The following is a 21,246-nucleotide window of genomic DNA, read 5'->3' as shown; positions in this document are numbered from 1 at the left end:
GTAAACCAATTGATATACACTTATTGGGGGAAAAAATGTTACCAAAAACATGTAGCACAAAACATATTGGCCTAAATTTATGAAGAAATTAGTTTTTTTTTCATGTTTTTTTTGGATATGTTTTATAACAGAAAGTAAAAAATATTGCTTATTTTTTTCAAAATGTTTGTCTTTTTTTGTTTATAGGTCAAATAAATAAAAATAAAAAAAATGCAGAAGTGATCAAATACCACCAAAAGAAAGCTCTATTTGTGGGAAAAAATATGAAATATATTTTATTTGGGTACAATGTCACACGACCGCACAATTTTCAGTTAAAATAATACAGTGTCGTATTGCAAAAAAATGGCCTGGTCATAAAGGGGGGTAAATCTTCGGGAGGTCAAGTGGAAAAAATGTTTCAAGAATATGGGATCTAATTGTATGACATGTTTGCTTTAATGTACTTTTAGAGGAAAAAAAGTCACAAAGAAATCCTATTTTTGATTAGTGGAACATCACATACCTTATGATGCAGACCATTAACAGAGATGCGAGAAAAAACAGCAGCCCCTGTAAAAAATAGAAACATTTAGCATTTCTGTCTTTATTCATCGCTGTGGCTTATTTATTTAGTTCACGCATGAATATTATTATAATTTCTACACATTTTGCAGTGCTTTAAGAGTATAAAGAACCATTTACATCAAAATATGAAGCTTACAGTACAATTTCCCCATCACATTTACATGACAGACACACAAATTAGAGACAATTTGCTTAGAAACCAATTAGCCATCCATTTTTCTTATTTACAGTGGATTCTAACACAGTCATTTTTTCAGGCCCATTTAACTCCATTGTCAAGTGCCAGCTTGTGGCAGTTGGAAACTGTAAAAAATTATTTGTTGGAAGACTAATAATAATCTTCAACCAAAGTAACCCCTTAGTGGAATGTTAAAGCCTATTCTCTGCCCCTTTACATTGATGGTTAGTGGAAAGAAGACTGCCCCTAACATTGGTGGTCAGTCTTCAATGAGAACGAAAAAAATATCCTTTACATTAGTGATCAGTCGGTGGCAGAATGCCCCTTCACATTGTTGGCCAGTTGGGGGAAGAATACTCCTATACATTGGTGGTTGGTGGATTGAAGGATTCCTCCTTACATTAGGGGTCATTGGGTGGACAAATGCCCCTTACATTATTAGTCAATGGGAATGTTGCTTAAATTGTTTGTTAGTGGGTAAAAAAAATGCCCCCTACTTAGTGGTTTGTTGGTTAAAAGATTACCTCTTATATTACATACATTCAGGGGATGGAAGACTGTCCCCACAAATTTGTGATCATTGGGTTTAAGAATGTCCTTTATGTTGTTGATCATTGATTTAACCACTTAAGACCCGGACCAAAATGCAGGTAAAAGACCAGGCCCCTTTTTGCGATTCGCCACTGCGTCGCTTTAACTGACAATTGCGCGGTCGTGCGACGTGGCTCCCAAACATAATTGGCGTCCTTTTTTTCCCACAAATAGAGCTCTCTTTTGGTGGTATTTGATCACCTCTGCGGTTTTTATTTTTTGCGCTATAAACAAAAATAGAGCGACAATTTTGAAAAAAATTCAATATTTTTTACTTTTTGCTATAATAAATATCCCCCAAAAATATATAAAAAACATTTTTTTTCCTTAGTTTAAGCCGATACGTATTCTTCTACCTATTTTTGGTAAAAAAAAAACGCAATAAGCGTTTATCGGTTAGTTTGCACAAAATTTATAGCGTTTACAAAATAGGGGATAGTTTTGTTGCATTTTTATTATTTTTTTTTTTTTTACTACTAATGGCGGCGATCAGCAATTTTTTTTCGTGACTGCAACATTATGGAGAACACTTCGGACAATTTTGACACATTTTTGGGACCATTGTCATTTTCACAGCAAAAAATGCATTTAAAATGCATTCTTTATTGTGAAAATGACAGTTGCAGTTTGGGAGTTAACCACAGGGGGCGCTGATGGGGTTATGTGTGAGCTGAAGTGTGTTTACAACTGTAGGGGGGTGTGGCTGTAGGTGTGACGTCATCGATTGTGTCCCCCTATAAAAGGGATGACACGATCGATGCTGCCGCCACAGTGAAGAACGGGAAAGCCGTGTTTACACACGGCTCTCCCCGTTCTTCAGCTCCGGGGACCTAACGCGGGACTCCAGCGGCGATCGGGTCCGCTAGTCCCGCGGTCCAGGTCACGGAGCTTCGGCTGGGTACTAGTACAGGACGTACCTGTACGTGGATGTGCCCAGCCGTGCCATTCTGCCGACATATATGTGCAGGAGGCGGTCCTTAAGTGGTTAAAGAATTCCTATTACGATAGGTCAATAGGCGGAGGAATACTCTGTACACTGGAAGCCAGTGGGTGGAAGAATTCCTATTGTACTGGGGTTAGTGGGTGAAATAACGCTTCCTTACATCAGTGGTCAGAAGTGGAAGAATATTCCATACATTGTTTGCCAGTGGGTAAAAGAATGCCCCCCTACTAAGGTAAAACAATGCCCTTTACATTGATAGTAAGTGGGGGGAAGACTTTTCCCACACATTTGTGATCATTGGGTCAAAGAATGTCTCTAATGCCGCGTACACACACTCGGAATTTCCAACAACAAATGTAAGATGTGAGCTTTTGGTCGGAAATTCTGACCACGTGTAGGCCCCATCGGACATTTTCTGTCGGAATTTCCGACAACAAAAATTTGAGAGCTGGTTCTCAAATTTTCCGACAACAAAAAACATTCTTGTAAATCCTGAGCGTGTGTAGACAATTCCGACGCACAAAATTCCACGCATGCTCTGAATCAAGTACGAGACGGAAGCACTCGGTTTGGTAAAACTAGCGTTCGTAATGGAGATAGCACATTCGTCACACTGTAACAGGCTGAAAAGCACGAGGCTGAAAAGCGCAAATCGTCTCTCACCAAACTTCTACTAATACGAGATTAGCAGAAGGAGCCCAAAGGGTGGCGCACTTGCTATGGAACTTTCGTTTTACTGTGCCGTCGTACGTGCTGTACGTCACCGCGTTCTTGACGTTCGGAAATTCCGACAAGATTTGTGTGACCGCGTGTATGCAAGACATGTTTGGCGAACATCCGTCGGAAATTTATCCAGGGTCTTGTTGTCAGAATGTCTGATCGTCTGTACGCAGCATAAGGCTGTTGGTCATTGCTTTAAGGAATTCCTATCACATTGTTGGCCAGTGGGTGGAAGAATACCCTGTACACTGGAAGTCAGTGGGTGTTAGAATTCCTATTACACTGGGTTCAGTGGGTGAAAGAATGCCTCCGTACATTAGTGGTCAGGGGTGGATCCATGTTTCATACATTGGGGTAGATTCAGAAAGCAATTGCGTCTGCGTATCCATAGATACGCAGCGCAATTGCTTTGTTGCGCCGGCGTATCGACTTCTCCTGATTCAGAGAGCTCGATACGCCGACTGCAGCCTAAGATATGACTGGCATAAGGCTCTTATGCCATCGTATCGTAGGCTGCATTCTTACGCTGGCCGCTAGGTGGCGTTCCCGTAGTGGTCAGCGTAGAGTATGCAAATTGCCTACTCACGCAGATTCACAACCCTACGCGCGCCCTGCGTACGCATTTTACGTCGTTTGTGTGCGTCGGGTTCCGCGTAAGGCTGCTCCTGCTATTAGCAGGGGCAGCCAATGCTAAGTATACCCGTCGTTCCCGTTTGTGTAAGTGAATCGTGAATGGCGCTGGACGCCATTTACGTTCACGTTGAAGCAAATGACGTCCTTGCGACTTCATTTGCCGCAATGCACGTCGGGAAAGTTTCCCGACGGAGCATGCGCACTACGTTCGGCGCGGGAACGCGCCTAATTTAAATGATCCACGCCCCCTACGGGATCATTTAATTTACGCGCCCTTACGCCGGGCATTTTTAAGGAGCGCCCGCGCAAATTACGTAGCTACTGCTTCATGAATGAAGCGTAGCGCAGGTAATTTACGGAGGCGCAGCGTTAAAACGGTATGCTGCGCCTCCGTAAGAGGGCGCAAAAGGTACCTGAATCTACCCCATTGTTTGCCAGTGGGTAGAAAATTGTCCTTTACATTTGTAGTCAGTGGATGAAAAGAAAAACGTATATTGGTTAGTCATTGGCTCCTAAAATTAGTGGTCAGTGGGTGGACAATGCCTCTTATATTAATGGTCAGTGTGTAGATAAATACCCCCTAAGGGCTAGTTTACACTAGCTTTGCTTAAATATTTTTACCCCATGTGGCATTAGTGGTACTTCAAAGTGTCTTCAAAGCCTCCATAGCCTCCATAGACGTCTATGACAAAGCTCGCTTAAAGCACCTTTTTTTTGCTGCTTATGAGAGCCATTATATCAGCTTTAGCTCCGCTTTGTTATATAGCATATATATATGCAGGTTTGAGATCTCAACACACACACACACATGGCATCTGCCAAGCTTCATTAAAGCTTTAAAAAAAATCATCGAAGCACCACTGAAACATCATCAAAGCACCACCTACGCATCATTAAAGCACCACGAAGCATCAAAACACATCAAAAAAGCATGTTGAAGTGGTAGGCGCTTTAATGTGTGTTGAAGTCGAAGCAAGTGTAAATTAATCTTTACATTGGTGGTCAGTGGGTGAAGGAATTCCCTTTTGCATAAGTGGTCAGTCAATGGAATTCCCTTACAATGGTGGTTAGTAGAAAGAAAATTACTTCTTATATGGATGGTCAGGGGGTAAAAAGAAAGCCTCTACTGGCTCCACGAAAGCATGAGTATTGGTCACAGGGGTTACTGACTTGCAAAAATGTACCTCTCCTCATAGCTCCCAACTGTCCCTGATTTCGAAGGGACTGTCCCTGATTTGGGGCAATGTCCCTCTGTCCCTCTTCCCCCTCATGTGTCCCTCATTTCGGTCTGATCTATATACAGTAGGTGTTTGTGATATTGTGCTTTTAGCACGACAGCGTCGCGCTGATACTCGGCGACATGGTGCCGAGATCTCGCACTCACTGGAATAGTGACAGCACATCCCAGCAAGCGCGTCATAGAAGCGACGGGAGATCCGACTTGGATTCCCGCCAATTCTACACGTGTGCGGCGTTTGCTATGAATCCTGAGGGGGAAGTCCCCGCCGGATTTTAAATATAAATCCGGCATGGGTCCCCCCTCAGGAGCATACCGGGCCCTTAGGTCTGTTATGGGTTGTAAGGAGAGCCCCCCTACGCCGAAAAAACGGCGTAGGGGGTCCCCCTACAATCCATACCAGACCCGTATCCAAAGCACGCTACCCGGCCAGCCAGGAAGGGAGTGGGGACGAGCGAGCGCCCCCCCCCCTCTTGAGCCGTACCAGGCTGCATGCCCTCAACATGGGGGGGTTGGGTGCTCTGGGGCAGGGGGGCGCACTGCGGCCCCCCCACCTCAGAGCACCCTGTCCCCATGTTGATGAGGACAGGGCCCCTTCCCGACAACCCTGGCCGTTGGTTGTCGGGGTATGCGGGCGGGAGGCTTATCGGAATCTGGGAGCCCCCTTTAATAAGGGGGCCCCCAGATACCGGCCCCCCACCCTAAGTGAATGAGTATGGGGTACATCGTACCCCTACCCATTCACCTGCAAGAAAAGTGGTAAAAACACAAATAAACCACACAGTGTATTAAAATATTTTATTTTTCTGCTCCGGAGGCCGCCCCCTGTCTTCTTTATTAGCTCTTTTACCAGGGGGAGCTTCTTCTTTGACGTCTTCGGGTGGGTGGGGGCCGCCGTCTGGTTCTCTTCCACCGCCGGGGGGGGTGGCTTTTAAAAAAGCCCCCACCCCCCCGGCGGGTTTCCTCCGGCGTCTTCGGCGGGGCTCTTCTTCTTCCGCTATCCCGACGGGTCTTCTCCGCTATCCGGGGGGTCTCGCCGCTCTCCGCTGTTGACTCGGCGCACCCCGGTTCTTCGTCTCGCAGTCCGGTCCCTTCTTCCGTGCTGTACGTCTTCTTCCGTGCTGTGAGTTCTTCTTCCGCGCTGTGACGTCATGTTCTTCACTTCTCTTCTTCTCCCGATGTTGACACGCCGGTCCTCCTCGCTGAAATGACGGATGCGCGCCTTGCATCGGACCTATATAGGCCTCACAGTCCCATCATGCTCTGTACCTACCCATGTGATACCTACCCACGTGGGTAGGTATCACATGGGTAGGTACAGAGCATGATGGGACTGTGAGGCCTATATAGGTCCGATGCAAGGCGCGCATCCGTCATTTCAGCGAGGAGGACCGGCGTGTCAACATCGGGAGAAGAAGAGAAGTGAAGAACATGACGTCACAGCGCGGAAGAAGAACTCACAGCACGGAAGAAGACGTACAGCACGGAAGAAGGGACCGGACTGCGAGACGAAGAACCGGGGTGCGCCGAGTCAACAGCGGAGAGCGGCGAGACCCCCCGGATAGCGGAGAAGACCCGTCGGGATAGCGGAAGAAGAAGAGCCCCGCCGAAGACGCCGGAGGAAACCCGCCGGGGGGTGGGGGCTTTTTTAAAAGCCACCCCCCCCGGCGGTGGAAGAGAACCAGACGGCGGCCCCCACCCACCCGAAGACGTCAAAGAAGAAGCTCCCCCTGGTAAAAGAGCTAATAAAGAAGACAGGGGGCGGCCTCCGGAGCAGAAAAATAAAATATTTTAATACACTGTGTGGTTTATTTGTGTTTTTACCACTTTTCTTGCAGGTGAATGGGTAGGGGTACGATGTACCCCATACTCATTCACTTAGGGTGGGGGGCCGGTATCTGGGGGCCCCCTTATTAAAGGGGGCTCCCAGATTCCGATAAGCCTCCCGCCCGCATACCCCGACAACCAACGGCCAGGGTTGTCGGGAAGGGGCCCTGTCCTCATCAACATGGGGACAGGGTGCTCTGAGGTGGGGGGGCCGCAGTGCGCCCCCCTGCCCCAGAGCACCCAACCCCCCCATGTTGAGGGCATGCAGCCTGGTACGGCTCAGGAGGGGGGGGGGGGCGCTCGCTCGTCCCCACTCCCTTCCTGGCTGGCCGGGTAGCGTGCTTTGGATACGGGTCTGGTATGGATTGTAGGGGGACCCCCTATGCCGTTTTTTCGGCGTAGGGGGGCTCTCCTTACAACCCATAACAGACCTAAGGGCCCGGTATGCTCCTGAGGGGGGACCCATGCCGGATTTTTATTTAAAATCCGGCGGGGACTTCCCCCTCAGGATTCATAACAAACGCCGCACACGTGTAGAATTGGCGGGAATCCAAGTCGGATCTCCCGTCACTTCTATGACGGCTCTGTCTCCATCGCGGCAAGCCAGCTCGGCGCTGGCTCCCGCGATGGGGCTCGTAGGTGCTCAATCTCGCCGAGAAAGAGAGCGAGATTGACACAAAATCGGGTTCACCTACTGTAGTTGTATATAAAATGCACTTTTTATCTTTCAAAAGGTGTTTCTGTGTGCTAAACTTTTCATCCCAATTCTAAATTGCTGCATTTGTACGTTTTAAAAGCCAATATAAAGGAATAGTAGTGGCAAAAAATAATTCATTGTGGATTTAATTAACCTTTTTTTTTTTGTTAATTCTCCTTTAAGGGGGTGTGGCAGGGGGCGGTATGCCTCTCCTGACTTTGCCAAGTGGCATTGGTGATGGAACTATGTAGTCCCCTGTGACAGAACCCACTGTCACTGTGTGTTTTGGAGGGGGCTGTGGACTGGCCTCCTACCCACAGACTTTGGCCCAGAAGAGACTGAGAGACTTGGGGACAAAATGGCATTGAGATAATGTAATGTAATGCTACATCCCTTCTCCCCCATCCCCCCTCGTGTTGCTCTGTTTAACTGTGTTGGGTCATGGCACGTAGACAAAGGATCTGGAGACACATCCCAGCAGGGGATGTGTAAGGTAGGGATGCCTGCTTATCATAATCCCTTTATGTGTTTCAACTGTAGTTTCTGTTTCAAAGTACAAGTGTTGAGTTCCCATTGGTTCTTCCTTGCCCCCTACCCTCTCTATGACATGGCTAATGGGGAGTGTCCCTAACTGTGTTTAAAGATGTATGTTTTGTATTTAATAAACAGTTTATGCTCTGCGTGTTTAACCCTCAACACCTGTGTGGCTTGCCTAGTGATTGGGGGGTTAAGGGCTGGTTATGGCGAGTCTGCCGGCTGTGGGTGCGTTTGGAGAACAGGAGACACTGGTCTGGCGGAGGTGCCCAGCCGGGTGTCTGAGATCTGTCACAGGACCATTAGCAGAAGATTTATCCTCTAGCCACTTAACGACAGCCGCACGACGATATACGTCGGCAGAATGGCACGGCTGGGTAGATCGACGTACCAGCACGTCGTTTACATCTACCCAGCCGTGGGTCGCGGGCGCGTGCCCGCGACCCGTTCCGAAGCTCCGGGACCGCGAGACCCGCGGACCTGATTGCTGCTGGGTCCCGCGATCGGTCCCCAGGACTGAATAATGGGGAGAGCTGCGTGTAAACACGGCTTCCCCGTGCTTCACTGTGGCGGCTGCATCGATCGTGTCATCCCCTTTATAGGGAGACACAATCGATGACGTTACTCCTACAGCCACACCCCCCTACAGTTGTAAACACACACTAGGTCACACATAACCCCTTCAGCGCCCCCTGTGGTTAACTCCCAAACTGCAACTGTCATTTTCACAATAAACAATGCAATTTAAATGCATTTTTTGCTGTGAAAAGGAAAATGGTCCCAAAAATTTGTCAAAATTGTCCGAAGTGTCCGCCATAATGTCGCAGTCATGAAAAAAATCGATGATCGCCGCAATTAGTAGTAAAAAAAAATTATTAATAAAAATGCAATAAAACTATCCCCTATTTTGTAAAGGCTATAAATTTTGCGCAAACCAACCGATAAACGCTTATTGCGATTTTTTTTTTACCAAAAATAGGTAGAAGAATACGTATCGGCCTAAACTGAGGGGAAAAAAATGTTTTTATATATTTTTGGGGGATATTTATTATAGCAAAAAGTAAAAAATATTGCATTTTTTTCAAAACTGTCGCTCTATTTTTGTTTATATCGCAAAAAATAAAAACCGCAGAGGTGATCAAATACCTCCAAAAGAAAGCTCTATTTGTGGGGAAAAAAGGACGCCAATTTTGTTTGGGAGCCACGTCGCACGACCGCGCAATTGTCTGTTAAAGCAACGCAGTCCCGAACTGTAAAAACCCCTGGGTCTTTAGGCAGCATATTGGTCCGGGGCTTAAGTGGTTAAGCTAAAAAGCACTTGCTACACTCTCAGTCATACTTACATCATCTGAGATAAGAAAAACATACAGATCAATAATACTTCATGTGCAAAAGACACATTTGGACGTATTTAAAGACAAGAAAAAGAGAAACGTAAAAATATAAATAAATTAGACACTTGGGTGCCCTAAAAGAATTGCTGTGCTGCCCATAGCAAACAAACTCTATCATGTTTATGAAATGTTATAAAATGAGAGCAGACATTTGCCATTCGCTGTGGGCTATATCACTACCTTTCCTTTTAACTAGCGTTTAAAAAGAAGAAATGCAATCATTCATAGAGTAAAATCTAACATGAAATGTAGAGCCACAAAAATATTTCTAGCAGATACAATAAAAAATATCATGGTTTTGGGTCAATTTATGTAAATTATTCTTTTAAAAAAACAAAAAAAAAAAAGATATTTTGTATAATATTTGTTATTCATATAAATCCTTTATTTTACGAACAATAAATACAGGGTGCACCTATAAAAGGAATTCTGGTTTTCTAAAGAGAGAGCTCAGCTGTAGTAATTTATTTTATGACTTTCTCTCTAATGCCGCGTACGCACGATCGGAAATTCTGACAACAAAACCATGGATTTTTTTCCAACGGAATATTGGCTCAAACTTGTGTTGCATACACGCGGTCACACAAATGTTGTCGGAAATTCCGAACGTCAAGAACGCGGTCATGTACAACACCACGGCGAGCCAAGAAAAATTACGTTTAATGATTCCGACCATGCATGGAATTCTGTGTGTTGGAATTGCATACAGACAATCGGAATTTCCGACAAGAACTTTTGTTGTCGGAAAATTTGAGAACCAGCTCTCAAATTTTTGTTGTCGGAAATTCCGACAGCAAATGTCCGATGGAGCCTACACATCGTCGGAATTTCCGACAAAAAGCTTACATCGAACATTTGTTGTCGGAAATTCCAACCGTGTGTAAGCGGCATAAAGCTGGCTGAAGATTAATCGAAATTCAGCCAGTTCAGCAGAGACTGGGATGAATTTAGATTCATCTATGACTGTTCCCACTAAAGAGAAGTCAATCTAATGACGACGGCCATACTTTAGACAGCAATACACTTGCTGACTAAAGTTAAGGCACCAAAAAAAAAGTGTAACTTTGCGACGGGAAACTAGACTAGCGGCGATGTAGCGAACGCGAAAAACCGTCGTGGATCCGCCGTAACTCCTAATTTGCATTCCCGACGCTGGTTTACGACGCACTCCCCCCAGCGGCGGCCGCGGTACTGCATCCTAAGATCCAACAGTGTAAAACTATTAGGCCTCGTACACACGGCCGAGGAACTCGACGTGCCAAACACATCGAGTTCCTCGGCCAGTTCAGCCCTGAAGCCGCCGAGGAGCTCGGCGGGACGAGAGCTCCCATAGAACAACGAGGAAATAGAGAACGTGTTCTCTATTTCCTCGCCGAGGTCCTCGTCGGCTTCCTCGGCCGAAAGTGTACACACGGCCGGGTTTCTCGGCAGAATTCAACCAGAAACTCGGTCGGAAGCTGAATTCTGCCGAGGAAACTGGTCGTGTGTACGGGCCTTACACCTGTCGGATCTTAGGGATATCTATGCGTAACTGATTCTATGAATCAGTCGCATAGATAGAAACAGGGATACGACGGCGTATCAGGAGAAACGCCGTCGTATCCCTTTTGTGAATCTGGCCCAAAGTTTATAAAGTCAGAGCCCTGTTTAAGAGCAGACATCACAAAATGCATGTATTACTTTTATTAGATAAAAAAGCTTCTGCAAAGTACAGACCTCTGTTATCTGATTTCACTTCCAAGATATCATCAATATGATCTATTACCCTCCTTACAGACCCGGACCAAAATGCAGGTAAAGGACCCGGCCAGTTTTTGCGATTTGGCACTGCGTCGCTTTAACTGACAATTGCGCGGTCGTGCGATGTGGCTTCCAAACAAAATTGGCGTCCTTTTTTTCCCACAAATAGAGCTTTCTTTTGGTGGTATTTGATCACGTCTGCGGTTTTTATTTTTTGCGCTCTAAATAAAAATAGAGCGACAATTTTGAAAAAAAAAACAATATTTTTTCCTTTTTGCTAAAATAAATATCCCCCAAAAATATATTTAAAAAAATGTTTTCCTCGGTTTAGGCCGATACGTATTCTTCTACCTATTTTTGGTAAAAAAAAACGCAATAAGCGTTTATCGATTGGTTTGTGCGAAATTTATAGTGTTTACAAAATAGGGGATAGTTTTATTGCATTTTTATTAGTAATTTTTTCTTTTTACTACTAATGGCGGCGATCAGTGATTTTTTTCGTGACTGCGACATTTTGGCGGACAATTTTGACACATTTTTGGGACAATTGTACTTTTCACAGCAAAAAATGCTATAAAAATGCATTGTTTACTATGAAAATGACAATTGCAGTTTGGGAGTTAACCACTGGGGGGCGCTGAAGGGGTTAAGTGTGACCTCATATGTGTTTCTAACTGTAGGGGGGTGGGGCTGGACGTGTGACATCATTGATCGTGTTTCCCTATATCAGGGAACACACGATCATTGACAGCGCCACAGTGAAGAACGGGGAAGCTGTGTTTACACATAGCTCTCCTCGTTCTTCAGCTCCGGGGACCGATCGCTGGACTCCAGTGGCGATCGGGTCCGCGGGTCCCGCGGCCGCGGTCACGGAGTTTCGGCCTGGGTCGCAGGCGCGCGCCCGCGACCCACGGCTGGGCACTTAAAGAGGACGTACAGGTACGTGTTTGTGCCCAGCCGTGCCATTCTGCCGACGTATATGTGCAGGAGGCGGTCCTTAAGTGGTTAAACAATACATTACATATATTAAAAAGTATTCAGTTCTCTTTGTATTTCTTCCCTGATGATCCTGCCAGTTCCCATGCTTTCCTATTTCAAAACTGACCATGCTAAACATGACAGCACATCTATCTTAGTGTGGTCAGTGTTCTGGCTGTGCTGGGAACAGGGCCTGCCTGTCCTCCAATGAACAGACTTTTGCTAACATGCCCCCTCTGCACAACCATTCCCTGGGAAGATCAGTGAACTATTTTTTCACCTCCCCCACGCCCCCCACCCCTTATCCATTTGACAACAGAAATGATGTGACCACTTTTAAAAGAATAAAGAAAAAAAGGTATTTTAAATATATATAGAGACATATAGACATATATATCTACATATACACTATGGGCATACCTCCCAACTTTTTGAGATGGGAATGAGGGACACCTATCAGCAAAAGTATGTAGGCATAGGACACACACCCTAAAGTGCATTTTATATACATCTATATAGATCAGACCAACATGAGGGACAAATGAGGAGGAATGAGGGACAGAGGGACATTGTTCCAAATCAGGGACAGTCCCTTGAAATAAGGGATAATTGGGAGCTATGATTATGGGGTTGATTTACAAAAAACAAACAGACTGTGTACCTTGCAAAGTGCAGTTGCTCCAGAGCTCCGTAAATGAGGTAAAGCTTCACTTTGCAAAGAATGCCCAATCACATGCAAGGGAAAAACAACATATTTGCTTGCACATGATCAGTTGATGGAAGTCAGCAAAGCTCTCTCTCATTTACTAAGCTCTGGAGCAAGTTCTCTTGCAGAGTGCACAGTCTATTTGCCTTTAGTAAATTAACCCCTACATTACCAAAAGTATTGGGACACCTGCCTTTACACGCACATGAACTTTAATGGCATCCCAGACTTAGGGCCAGATCCACGTACAGCGGCGCATCTCTCCGCCGGGCGCAGCGTATCTAAGATACACTACGCCGCCGTAACTTTTTTTCAAATCCACAAAGAATGCGCGCCGTAAGTTACGGCGACGTAGTGTATCTTGGGCGGCGTAAGGGCGCAGAATTCAAAACGATGTGATAGGGGCGTGTTTTATGTAAATATGTTGTGACCCGACGTAAACTACGTTTTTTTTTAACGGCGCATGCGCCGTCCGTGGGGGTATCCCAGTGCGCATGCTCGAAATTAAACCGGAACAAGCCAATGCTTACGATGGTGACGTCATTCTACGCAAATCCCTATTCGCGAACGACTTACGCAAACAACGTAAAAAATTCAAAATGCGAGGCTGGAACGACGGCCATACTTAACATTGAGTACGCCACCATATAGCAGGTTTAACTATACGCCGGAAAAAGCCGAACGCAAACGACGTAAAAAAATGCGCCGGCCGGACGTACGTTCGTGGATCGGCGTAACTAGCTAATTTGCATATTCAACGCGGAAATCTATGGAAACGCCACCTAGCAGCCGCCGAAAGAATGCACCTGAGATCCGACGGCGTACTAAGATCCATCCGAGATGCCGTCGTATCTTGTTTTGTGGATACAAAACAAAGATACGACGCGCAAAATTTGAAATTACGCGGCATATCAAGAGATACGCCGGCGTAATTCTTTTGTGGATCTGCCCCTTAGTCTGTAGGGTTTAATATTGAGTTTCAACATGCGCAGTCAACATATCAGTGCACAAAGCAAGGTCCATAAAGAATGAGTGGGTTTCCGGTGGAGGAACTTGACCGGCCTTCACAGAGTCTTGACCTCAACCCGATAGAACACCTTTGGAATGAATTAGAGTGGAGACTGCGAGCCAGGTCTTCTCGTCCAACATCAGTGCCTGACCTCACAAATGCACTTCTGGAAGAATGATCAAACACTCCCATAGACACACTCCTAAACCTTGTGGACAGCCTTCCCAGAAAAGTTGAAGCTGTTATAGCTGCAAAGGGTGGGTCAACTCAATATTGAATCCTACGGACTAAGACTGGGATGCCATTAAAGTTCATATATTGGGATGCCGTTAAAGTCCCAATACTTTTGGTAATATAGTGTAAGTGCTGCAGCAGAGATTTTTTTAATTGGGGGCCATGGTTTCATCACATATACCGTATTTATCGGCGTATAGCGCACACTTTTTTGCCCTGAAAATCGGGGCAAAATCGTGGGTGCGCGATATACGCCGATACCCGCTTTCCCGCGCTGAGTTTGAATACTGCGCCGGCATATACCGAGTCTCGGCTCCTCTCGCGCTGACGTCCTGGACGTACAGGACGTCAGCGCGAGAGTAGCCGAGCCTGCCCGACTATACACGAGTGTACTGCGCTCGGTATATGCCGGCGCAGTATTCAAACTCAGCGCGGGAAAGCGGGAAACGAGCAGGAAGGATGCCGCAGAAGGACGCCCGACCTGACGAAGAGGACACCCGAAGCCGCAGACGGACGGTGGACCCGACGAGGGCGCCGATGGACGCCGCGCAAGACACCAAACTGTAAGTACAAAAATCTTTTTTTCCACAGGAATTTCGGGGCAAATTTAGGGGTGCGCGCTATACGCGGGAGCGCGATGTACCCCAATAAATACGGTACTTTAATTGTTGCAGCATGTGCCCAAATAGGGGCCAATGGTTATAAATGCTCCTTTATCAATATCAGTGGGAGAAAAAAATGCCACTTCCTCGGTGTCAGTGTAGCGCTCACCCCCGCAGGAGCCGCTGGTTAGAATAGGGATGGCGTGTTACCTCTGTGAGCGTCTAGGGGTGATCATGATGATGATGATGAGAGCAAAGACGGAATGTCCAAGCAGTAGGTGTCTTTTCTTGTGCTTTATTTCACCCAACACGGCAAAACAGTAAACTTGAGGTAGATAGGAAAAGATGGGTGAAAAAGGCGAATTGCAGATTCAGGCTTGAACAATATAGAAGCAGTCCTGCTTCAAAATGACACTTTACTTTCGTCGCCCCTCCAGCTGAGGGGGTATAGTGTACCTGGACAGGCCTCTCACACCGACCTGGCAGCCAGGGTATCACTCGGAGCACTGGGAAGAAAAGTAAGTCTCTGCCACAGACCTGTTGCAAATGGATATCAGGGAAGAACCTCTGCCACAGGCCCTTACCCCCGTACGTAGAATTATGAAGTGAATCTTCCCAGTGAATTTAGTGCCTGAATCTCCCTCAGGTAGTCTCTCAAATGGCCACCGACTGACAGGTTGCCAACAGACAAACTCCCAATGTCCGGTCACTTTGATCCCCGATGGATTGTCTAAGCCCTGTTGGATTGCCTGCCTCCGGGCTCTCCTCAGACTGACTCCCCACCGAACAGCACAACTCGCTTGGGATCTTCTCTCAAAGTTTGGGGAACCCAGTAGATCACCTGGGTCCCGCCATAGCTTCAGTCGCTCCGGGCCAGCAGGGTCCCGGAACCAAGAACACATGTTGCACGTGCACCCCGGCCTGGAAGGCCATATCGCCGGGGGCCGTGATGTGCGCACACCCTGAAGGTGGGTGTCGCACCAGGAACAAGAACCCCGCCCTGTCGCTTCTGCTCAAGAAGTACCCTCCCCCAGCATGCCCCGCGAGTGAAAACCCCTCCTGATTGGCTGCTGGCAAGAGGCGCTCCAGACTGAACTCCACTGCTACCACCTGCCGTCCCGGGGTGGAAAAGCACCTCGGGAACACAGAATGAACACACAATAGAGCCCAGTTAGAACAGAGGCTTAATTTACACAAATTACCTGGATGAGAGTTAACTAACTCTCTCATCCCCCCCTAAATTTAGGATAGCACCTGTACTGAAAGTACACAGGCGCTACATCAGTGTGAGGAAAAATGCTGACGCATTTGTGTCAGTGGGAGGGAAAAAATGACATGGAAGCCTTGGATTGGGAATCATGTCAGTGGGATGAAGGAACGGAGCTGGGAGGCTGGAATATGGGGGCTCTTTGGGTGCACTATACTAAGCAGGCCCTGTGTGGCTCTTAGGTGTGAAGGGGAGAAAAGGGAGCGCAGACAATGGATGAGCCATAGGAGCCTATAGGTGGGGTCATTGATCCAGGCTTTACCAGTCGTTGTTGAGTGCTCTCTGTTCTCCCCTGCAGCCAGCATTGGCTAACATGGAGAGATCACGTGACCAGACAGGAGCGGCCTGAAAATAGACATATACATCTTACTTCCGCAGGGTAGTTAGTATAGGAGTTAGGAGTGGGGAGGGAGCAGTTTTTAAGCATAGTTAGAAAAAGCCCGGAATTCTATTTTAACCAATTGTGTGCAAACTGAAGGTACCAGCCAGGTTATATTTGTACTGAATTTAAGCATATAAAGCTAATTAACATACCACATGGGCACATCAACAGAATAATATTGCCTATTATACATAAGTAATGTATTTGCTCAGCTTGTTCAGTTCAAGTATTTTAATTAGGCTAATTACTTTCTAGAAATAGTTTTCTCAAAATAGGAAGTCAGTGTTATTCCCGCATATGTTTCACAGATTGTACAAAGAAAATAGCTTAAGCAGAAGTAAACCTAATTACTAAAATCCCATATACAGTAGGCACATGTTAGCTCTGGTTCACACTGGTGCAATTTGACATGTCAAATCGGCGGCATTTGCCGGCAATGGTACCGTCCTAATTTTTGTAACGCCGCATCTGCGACACTGCACCGAATTCAAAAAGTCGTTTCTGTACTACTTTTTGCGATTTCGGGATGCAATTTATATTGACATCTGTGCAGAAACCTGCACAGATGTCTCTGTAATCGCGGCCGAAATCGGCTGAACTTGCACGGCTTCACTCCCGCAGCCCAGTGTGAACCTGGGCTTAATGTCATTTCAATGGTCATTTTAAATATTTATATTTTTGCAGCTTTTATTAAAATAATGCCTGGTGATCCTGTTCAGATACTTCCTGTTACAGGGTGACAACACTCTGTTCTCTTGTGTTCTCTTGTGTTGTCACCCTGTTACAAACTGTCCTAATGTGGACTATAAACAGCCATGTCAACGCATAATACACTATCAGGAAACCTGCCCTGAGATATTCCATGCAGCAGCCGTTGGAATGCATATATGTAGACATAAAGTTGCTGCAAAGATGTTGCAGGAGATCTGGGGTACTGAGATGCAAAAAAAAAAAAAGTGAGCACAGTTTTCTTTCTTCTTTGCAGTCACATCTTTTATTAGCAGCTGTATTTAAGGGACAGAGACACTTTAAATGATGTGTATATTTACAGTAGGTAAAGATCTGATTGAATGGATAAATGCATGAATGGATGGAAATAGGAAGGGAGAGGTGGATGGATGACATGGAGGGTGGTATGAGTGATTAGATGGATGACATCATGGAGGTAGGGATGGATAGATGGGGAGAGAGAGAGAGAGAGAGAGAGAGAGAGATGGGTGGATGGATGACATGGAGGTAGGGATGGAAAGATAGAGGGATGGGAGAATTGATAGACGGATGACATGGAGGGAAGGATGGATGGATGGATGGATGGATAGATAGATGGAGAGAGAGAGAGAGATGGGTGGATGGATGACATGGAGGTAGGGATGGAAAGATAGAGGGATGGGTGAATTGATAGACGGATGACATGGAGGGAATGATGGATGGATGGATGGATAGATGGAGAGAGAGAGAGAGAGAGAGAGAGAGAGATGGGTGGATGGATGACATAGAGGTAGGGATGGAAAGATAGAGGGATGGGTGAATTGATAGATGGATGACATGGAGGGAAGGATGGATGGATGGATAGATGGAGAGAGATGGGTGTGTGGATGACATGGAGGGAGGGATGGAAAGATGGAGGGATGGGTGAATTGATAGACAGATGACATGGAGGGATGGATGGATGGAGAGAGAGAAAGATGGGTGGATGGATGACATGGAGAGAAGGATGGAAAGATGGAGAGGGAGAGATGGGTGGATGAATGACATGGAGGGAGGGATGGAAAGATGGAGGGATGGGTGAATTGATAGACACATGACGTGGAAGGAGGGAAGGATGGATGGATGGATAGACAGCACTTGCATACACTGGGAGCCATTCATACAACACAATAACTCGCTAAACTTAGGAAATTTTGCTTTATTAAAAATATGATTCATATCCCAACAAATAGTTAAAAAGTTTCACTTGAAAATGATTTGTACAAAAAAAAAAAAGCATAGCCTCTACAAAAAAATATTCAAACTCCAGAATTGCCTTGGCTTTAGTCTCTCATTTATGAACATTTCCAACAGTACAAAAAGCGCCCCATACATGCACAAGTCTACAATAACATTAAGCTGGTTGTCCAATTTCTTACCTTCATGTTTGGAAGAAATCTTCAATCTGAATAAACTGAGAAGCCTTTCAGAAGTTCCCTTCCATGTGAGTTTCACATCTCAAGTGCACGCTCTGTTTCCTGTCAGGGATAATCCCTTCTGGTATCCTGTTGACTGATATCACCACCCACTTCTCCCTGTTTTTCCTCAGATGTGCCATTTGGCCCCTGTTTTTACTACCACCAGAGGTTCTCAATATGGTGTCTGCTGTGCCATTAAGGCAAGGAAGGGAGAACACCAAATGTGAGTGTCAGAACACATATACAATGGAGAAAAGTTTGGATGGTGAAAAGGCAATTGTTTTGTAAAAATGTATTTTTTAGTTTTGGATAAAGTGTGGAAGGGAGAGGGAAACCCATGTCAGGTTCTTATTATTGTATGTGCCTCCTCTGTAGAGATGCCCCATATCAGTCATGGCATCATCAAGGTTAGACATACTTTAACCACATCAATACTGGGCACTTTCGCCCCCTTCCTTCCCAGACCAATTTTCAGCGCTCTCGTACTTCCAATGGCAATTGCGCGGTCATGCTACACTGTACCCAAATTTTTATAATTTTGTTTACACAAATAGAGCTTTCTTTTGGTGGTATTTATTCACAACTCTTTTTTTTTTGCGATATAAGCGGAAAAAGAGCAGAAATTTGGGAAAAAAATTATATTTTTGTCTTTCTATTTTTAAAAAAATCCAATAAAATCAAATTTTGTCATCAATTTATGTTTCAATAATGTTTATTGAAGTTTTTCCAAAATTTTACAAAACAAGATAGAAATTTCTCGGCTTTACATTGCATGATATACAACACAATCAGGGAGTCAAACATTACATATCCCAAAGGGCTCAACGGCTTCTCCCCATATAGCATGTATGGATTACTTAATATTCCTAGCGAATAATTTTGTCATCAATTTAAGCCAAAATGTATTCTACTACATGTTTTTGGTAAAAAAAAAAAAAAATCTGTTAAGTGTATAATAATTGGTTTGTGTGATCATGGACATATGTACGCAAATGATCATGTACAGATGTGCGCAGGTGATCACGGACATATGTGTGCAGATGATCATTGGGACATGTGATTTTACTGTTACATATGTGGGGGACAGGTGTTTTTACTATGTGGGGACATGTGTTTTGGGGACATACTGTATGTGTTTTAGGGACATATGTGTGTTTACTGTGGGACAATAGACTGGTGATCAGTGAGTAAAAAGCTGTAAAAAAACAGCTCATACTCACTGATCTCCAGCCAGCTGCAGCAATCCACCCTTCTCTCCTCACCCACGACTTCTGTGTGAGGAGAGGAGAGCCGATCACCTAGCAACCCGCTCTTTGTTTACATCACATGATGGCTGTGATTGGACATGGCCGTCATGTGATCAGGAGGGCCAATCACAGAGCCCTCCTGCCGATCTATGATGCACCGTGTCCGGGTGACATGCGTGCATCGGGATCGCGGCGCTGTGCGGGAACGCACACACGCGATCCCCCTCCTTCTGAGGGACATTCCTGAACATAATTTACAAGTCTATGCACTGTATGGGCAGTCCTACGGCACTGAACCCGCTACTGAGGCTGAACCCGGTGATTTTCGCCCATACTAATTGATGGACATATATAAACTACAACCTAGCGTGGTTGGGCACGCCTCCTGAAGACGTTCCCAACGAAACGTACGTCGGGGCGGCACTCAACCACGCACGAAACGTCACTTCCTGCCAACGCTGGTTCCGGACATTGCCGAGGTGGAATGCACGCTCCACTGATGAGAGGTCGAAACAGCGGTATACACTCGAGGTATACATTGTGACACATCAACCCTACGCGATACAGCCTCAGTGCCGGGTCACAGGCACTCCTTATGGTAGGCGGCCATTTGGCTCCTTTTATGTTAAGCCTTTTGTTTTAATAAACCTACTACACTATATTGGCACCATTCTGTCTTTCATGTTATATATTGGGACGTCCAAGACTGGTATATACATCCTGGCTAGGATATAGCAGACTCCACAAAGTGATCCTGGTTTAAGCTATTTATGTCTCCTTGTTTGATACCAAACTAAGGGACATATCCATCTGGTAAGGAGCCATTTCACTTATCCACTTCGGGTGTTTGGTTATATGGTGAAGGTGGAATTCATTGGAAGCACTCTTTTCTCCAGCCATTTTCTGAGGATCTACTTTTGGACGTTTTTTCTTTTTCCTTTTTTTCACCATCACTGGACTGATTCACTTGAGCCCAGTTCTTACCAAGTTTTATACTATGGAGATCTGGACTTGACTTTATTTATAATCAAGTGTATATGGACTTTAATGTTAGATTTATCATTATTCACAGGTGTTTCACATATTTATATATAAGCACAGTTTTATTATTATATAAATATTAATTTATAGCGCACCCATCCCCCACTTATTTCCTATGTTATAATCCTTTGATTATTTTTGGGTAGCTGCTTATATTTATTTATCTATTTAATTTTTTTGGCGCGAGATAGCACATACACAAACATTCCTGAACGTCCACTCAGAAGGAGAGAGCACCCACCCGGCCATATATGTGCAGTGGCCGGGTGGGAAGGAGTTAAGCAATGATGATACATTAAAATTTTAATTTCAGTCATGTCAATAAAATTACAGCCTATTTATTATTGGTACTTATATAGATTTGTCCATTTATGCAGTGCTTTACACATACTGTATATTTTACATTTACATCAGTCCTTGCCCTCAAGGAACTTACAATAAAAGGTCCCTAACTCACATTCATATATACACATACTAGGGCCAATTTAAACAGGAGCCAATTAACCTACCAGCGTGTTTTTGGAGTGCCATACCTGGCATTTGAATGGGTGACC

The 21,246-nt window shown here is 45.3% G+C and overlaps 1 protein-coding gene across 1 annotated transcript in view; it reads right to left on the bottom strand.

The window, feature by feature from the left end:
• The window catches only part of C7 (complement C7), a 114,978-nt gene extending 96,507 nt beyond the window's left edge, over positions 1-18,471 (bottom strand). Inside the window, exons 1-2 of the mRNA XM_040338809.1 lie at positions 18,366-18,471; positions 506-552 (exon numbers count right to left, since the gene is read on the bottom strand). Coding sequence (XP_040194743.1) covers positions 506-552; positions 18,366-18,371 — 53 coding nt within the window. The 5' untranslated portion in view covers positions 18,372-18,471. The remainder of the gene's footprint in view (positions 1-505; positions 553-18,365) is intronic.
• Positions 18,472-21,246: the final 2,775 nt, after the last annotated feature.

This window comes from Rana temporaria, chromosome 1 (genome assembly GCF_905171775.1).
Source record: "Rana temporaria chromosome 1, aRanTem1.1, whole genome shotgun sequence".
Classification (NCBI taxonomy): Eukaryota; Metazoa; Chordata; class Amphibia; order Anura; family Ranidae; genus Rana; species Rana temporaria.
Note: the sequence above shows the minus strand (reverse complement) of the source record. Positions and strands in the feature narration are given on the sequence as shown.